The 5,867-nt window shown below is 40.2% G+C and overlaps 2 protein-coding genes across 2 annotated transcripts; both read left to right on the forward strand.

Annotated features, from left to right (window-relative positions):
* On the forward strand, window positions 500-1,300 carry LOC107606474. Its single transcript, XM_016308536.1, has one exon. It carries the CDS (start codon window positions 500-502, stop codon window positions 1,298-1,300), a length of 801 nt encoding a protein of 266 aa, XP_016164022.1.
* Window positions 3,534-4,325, forward strand: LOC107606473 (uncharacterized mitochondrial protein AtMg00810-like). The gene has a single exon (XM_016308535.1). It carries the CDS (start codon window positions 3,534-3,536, stop codon window positions 4,323-4,325), a length of 792 nt encoding a protein of 263 aa, XP_016164021.1.

Consider the following 5,867-nt stretch of genomic DNA (forward strand, 5'->3'; position numbering starts at 1 on the left):
CTATATAAGCAACCATTCTCATCACTGTACACAAGCTTTGCTTTTCAATCTGAGTTCAATCAATGAAATTCCCTTTCTTCTCTTTATTCTCTCTGTCAATACCTTCTCCCCTTTAACTCTTCTTTCATCCAAATTACCCTCTATAGTCTGGTACCTTTCATGGTATCAGAGTATATGGTGCCATAGCTTCCGCAAAGACTAAGTCTCAAGAACAAGAAAACCCTAGCTTCTTACGATGGCTCAGGGATTCATTGCAACACCGATCTCAATGAAGCTGGATGAGGACAACTTTTTGCAGTGGAAAGATCAAGCACTCTCAACAATTGAAGGGAATGATATGTTGAATCATGTCACAGGAAGAGGAATTCCTTGACAGTATGTAGTTGAAGACGGTGAAACTGATGCAGTGTTGAATCCACAGTATCAACAGTGAAAAAAGCAAGATGCGTTGCTAAAGTCTTGGCTCTTAGCCTCAATGAGCAAGCCGTTCACTACGCGAATGGTTGGATGTACCTACACTCATCAAGTGTGGAAGAGGTTGGAGGATCACTTCGCCTCTCAGATCAAGGCAAAGGTGATGCAGCTGAAATACAAGCTCAGTACTCTTCAGATCGGAGCATCCGTGACAAAGTATGTACTTTCAATTAAAGGAACTATTGATGCATTGGTTTCTGTAAGAGAGGTAATCAATGAGAGCGATCATGTAAATGCGATCTTGCATGGTCTTACTGAAGATTATTCCTCAGTGTACACCTCTGTGTTAGCAAGAGCTCAAAGCATAACAGTGGCTGAATTGGAAGCCTTGTTGCTCGCACATGAGAGTATGCTCTCCAGGTTTAGAAAGCCTGAAGCATTTGTACAAGCTAATCTTGCTCAATTCGCTAGAGAAAGTTTTAGAGGTGGCTTTCGAGGAAGAGGAGGAAGAATGTCTCGAGGAGGCAGAAGTGCTTTCAATGGAGGAAGGTTTACTCAAGACTCCTCACTGCAAGAACAACCAAATGAAGGACAATTCCATAGAGGCCAGTTCAATCGAGGAGGTAGATTGCAGAATCCAAGAGGCTATATGAATGAGAGACCTCAATGTCAGGTTTGTAACAAAGTAGGTCATACAGCAAGAACTTGCTGGTATAGGTACAGTGAAGACACCTATGAAGGAGAGTATGAAAATGGAAATGGAGGATACAACAATGAAGGATATAGCAGTGGACACAACCAGGCATATAGCAACAGAGACTATAGCCATAGAAATCAAAACAGGTTAGGATACAGCAGTGGAAATAGAAGCAATCAGGCCTCTTAGCATATTTCTCAGCCTCATGCCAACTGTTGTAATGTAATGGCAACACCTGCCACAATTCAGGACCTGAACTGGTATCCTGATTCTGGAGCTACTCATCATATGACTCACAATGAGCAGAACATGTTAGAAAACGAAGAGTACTGTGGCAATAAGCAAGTCATTGTTGGCAATGGAACAGGTTTGCACATTTCTTTTGTTGGTAACTCGTGTATTAAATCTGATTTGAGCTCTAGAAAGTTATATCTTACAAAACTGTTGTGTGTGCCTGAAATTACCAAAAACCTTATGAGTGTATATCAGTTTTGCTGTGACAACCAAGTTTTTTTTGAATTTCATGATGATAGGTGCTGCATAAAAACCAAAGACACTCAAGAGATAGTGCTTCAGGGCATTGTTCACAAAGGCCTCTATAAGTTCACAACTCTTCAAAGCTTTCCAGAAGCTTTCACTGCATCCGTAGGAAATAAAGATAACTTGCTGGTTTGGCATGCTAGATTAAGACATCCCAACCGTAGTGTTATGTCAAGGGTGTTAAAATCTTGTCATATTTCACTTCCTGTAACCAAAATTGCTTGTTCAGCCTGCTGTATTGGCAAATCTCATCATTTACCTTTTTTCCTTTCACAAACTGTATACAATTATCCATTAGAATTTGTACACTCTGATATTTGGGGGCCAGCTCCTATTGCTGACAATAATGGACATTGGTATTTTGTAAACTTCATTGATGCCTTTTCAAAATTTACATGGCTTTACCTAATTAAATCTAGAGCTCAATTAAAATCAGTATTTAATCACTTCCAACAAACTGCTGAGTTACAATTGAACACTAAACTAAAGATGCTGCAAAGTGACAATGCTGCTGAGTATGTGAGCTTATCAAAGCTGTTGCAGGAAAAAGGAATTATTTTCAGGTTTTCCTGCCCTCATGTTCACCAGCAGAATGGAGCTGCTGAAAGGAAACATCGTCATGTGGTTGAAATGGGACTTACCTTACTTGCCAATGCGTCTATGCCTACCAAATTCTGGGGAGAAGCTTTTACTACTGCTGCAAAGTTGATAAACATGCTGCCAACACCAGTCCTAAATGGAATGTCTCCCATTGAGAAATTGTTTAACAAAAAGCCCTCATATGAACAACTTCGAGTCTTCGGCTGTTTGTGTTTTCCTCATCAGAGAGCTTACAACAAGCATAAGCTGGACTTCAGATCCTCCCCCTGCACCTTTATTGGGTATGGAACCTCTCACAAAGGCTATAAATGTCTCAGCCAAGATGGAAGAGTCATCATCACCCCTCATGTGGTGTTCTTTGAAGACCAATTCCCCTATAGACAAGCAACAAATCCTGCTCACAATGGACATGTCTCAGATAGACAAGATACCTCACCTAGTGTGCCAACCATTCCAAGACTCCTTCCAAGCTCAACTGAAATCATACACAATCGTCCTCAGCAATCAAGCCTTAGGGAGCAAGCTTCAAGCCTACAGCCCTCTAACAGCAATACCAACGACCAGCAATCAGCAACACTCCAGCAACCAGCAGTCACACCCTCAATCAGTGCTACTCTTATAACCTAAATGCCAACAGCAGCCTCTTCAATTTCAGTTTCAATTCCCATTAATGACATTGAAACTGTGCTACCAACCTCTGAAGAATCAGCACCTCTTTATCAAACTGCAGCAGTCAACTCTCACCCAATGATCACCAGGAGTAAAGCTGGTATAGTCAAGCCAAAGATCTTCCTTGCAAGTGTTGAACCAAGATCAGTAACACAAGCTCTCAAATCTTCAGAGTGGAAGGCAGCTATGGATGTTGAGTATGATGCTCTAATAAAAAACAAAACATGGGAGTTGGTGAGTCTTCCACCTAACAAAAGCAATTGGCAGCAGGTGGGTTTTCAGATTAAAGTATAATGCAGATGAAACTTTACAGAAACATAAGGCAAGGTTAGTTGCTCAAGGGTATGCTCAGAAGCCTGGTTCAGATTTTACAGAAACTTATAGTCCTGTAGTGAAGCCTGTGTCCATTAGGCTCATATTATCCATTGCTGTATCAAAGTCCTGGGCAATTAGGAAGCTAGATGTCAACAATGCTTTTCTTCATGGTGACTTGACAGAGGAAGTTTACATGAAATAGCCCCCAGGTTATGAACAAGGAGATCCATTGTTGGTGTGCAAACTCACCAAAGCGCTCTATGGACTAAAGCAAGCCCCAAGAGAGTGGTACCATAAGATGGCTGGTGGTTTAAGAGAGATTGGCTTTGTTGCCACCAAATCTGACATCTCAGTCTTCATTAAGGAATTCAGTGGACTAAAGACCTATGTGCTTGTGTACGTTGATGATATCATAGTCACTGGAGAATCCCCAGAAATTGTGAGGGATGTCATAGCAAAGTTGAATGCCAAGTTTGCCTTGAAAGACATGGGAGATCTCCATTACTTTCTTGGAATCCAAGTGAATAAAACGTGTGATGGGGGGCTAGTGCTTACTCAACAAAAGTACATTGGTGAGGTCCTAAAGAAGGCTGGCATGGTGGGCTGTGCACCGTGTCACACTCCTTTGCCTTCCACAACAAAGATCACAGCCCTTGGAGGATCAAGCTTTTGTGATCCACAGCTGTACAGGTCAATCATTGGCAGCCTGCAATACCTGACCATAACAAGGCCTGAGATATGTTACAGTGTTAACAAGTTGTCACAGTTTGTGCAAGCTCCCCTAGAGTCTCATTGGAGGCTGGTCAAACGCGTGCTAAGGTATCTCAATGGAACAGCCAGCTATGGCTTGCATCTGAAACAGGAGAGTTCCATGGGAATAACTGCATACAGTGACTCAGACTGGGCTGGAGATCCAGATGATAGGAAATCCACCAGTGGCTATTGTATATTTCTTGGAGCCAACCTAATCTCTTGGGCGTCAAAGAAGCAAACAGTAGTGGCCAGGTCAAGCACTGAAGCTGAATATAGAAGTATGGCAGAGGCAGTAGCAGAGCTGTCCTGGATAAAGACTATGATGAGTGAGCTGTAGCATCCTTCACCTGAGGCGCCAATGCTGTATTGTGACAATTTGAGTGCTGTTTTACTTGCTGCCAATCCCATCCTTCACTCGAAGTCCAAGCATTTTGAAATAGATCTGCACTTCGTTCGAAACTATGTCAACACAAAGACAATTCGAGTTAGCCACATCCCAGGCTCAGTTCAAATAGCAGATATCCTTACAAAAGCAGTCCCTTTTGAGAGTTTCCTTCATTTTCGAGGCAGGCTGAGTGTTTGTGATCAGCAACAAATCACCAGTCAGAATGACAACAACCAGAGATGATGAAGAAAGGAGCTGAAGTGTTAACTGATATTCAGTATTCAACAAAAGCAGATAACTAGAGATGATGATAGGAGTTATAGCACGTGTGTAATTTTTCTTTCACGCTTTTTGTCACTTTCTGTTATTGCTGTTAGATAGTTAGTTAGTTGAGAAACTCTTAAAAGGTGCTGGAAGCTTCTCCTACAACTTCTCTGTTCTCACCTCTCTATATAAGCAACCATTCTCATCACTATACACAAGCTTTGCTTTTCAATCTGAGTTCAATCAATGAATTTCCTTTCTTCTCTCTGTTCTCTCTGTCAATACCTTCTCCCCTTTAACTCTTCTTTCATCCAAATTACCCTCTATGGTCAGGTACCTTTTAAGTAACAATTTTAAATTTGAATTTCTTAAAATAAAAAAAAATTATCATTGGGAAACCTCGAACATGACATTTTTATTTGGTTTTTAATATATTTTTTGCAGTGAAATTTATTAGTCTCGAACATGTTTTTATCGTAAAAAAAAGATATTACCAGTTCATAATCTTTATAAATTAAGAATACATATATAATATGTGTTTTCGAATTCGGTATAAAAGATTTTTGTCTCTCATTTACAGAAGTTAAAATCTTTTGTATTTGTAATAAGTTTAGTGGATGACTTAGTTTATGAAAAAAATGCTTTTATGTTTTTTGTTCTTGTTTTGTAAGAAAAAATGTATGTTCTTTTATCATGAGCAAGAAGTGATCATTTTCTTTTGGTTTATATGTTTTTTCGTTTTATTTCGCTTTCTTTATATATGTCTTGTAGTTCTTCCAACTTAGTCAATGAAAAAAGGGTTACGAAACACTGTTTACATGGCATAAGAAATTAGGGTGGGTTTGATTTGCGTTTTTATTTTTTATTTTTATTTTTAATATTTTTTGTTTTTTAAATTTTATGTGCATCTGAAACAGGAGAGTTCCATGGGAATAACTGCATACAGTGACTCAGACTGGGCTGGAGATCCAGATGATAGGAAATCCACCAGTGGCTATTGTATATTTCTTGGAGCCAACCTAATCTCTTGGGCGTCAAAGAAGCAAACAGTAGTGGCCAGGTCAAGCACTGAAGCTGAATATAGAAGTATGGCAGAGGCAGTAGCAGAGCTGTCCTGGATAAAGACTATGATGAGTGAGCTGTAGCATCCTTCACCTGAGGCGCCAATGCTGTATTGTGACAATTTGAGTGCTGTTTTACTTGCTGCCAATCCCATCCTTCACTCGAAGT

Source organism: Arachis ipaensis, chromosome B07 (genome assembly GCF_000816755.2).
Source record: "Arachis ipaensis cultivar K30076 chromosome B07, Araip1.1, whole genome shotgun sequence".
Taxonomy (NCBI): Eukaryota; Viridiplantae; Streptophyta; class Magnoliopsida; order Fabales; family Fabaceae; genus Arachis; species Arachis ipaensis.

Coding starts and splice junctions, on each gene's coding strand:
- LOC107606473 (XM_016308535.1), top strand. CDS start 3,534: ATGGCTGGTGGTTTAAGAGAGATTGGCTTTGTTGCCACCAAATCTGAC.
- LOC107606474 (XM_016308536.1), top strand. CDS start 500: ATGGTTGGATGTACCTACACTCATCAAGTGTGGAAGAGGTTGGAGGAT.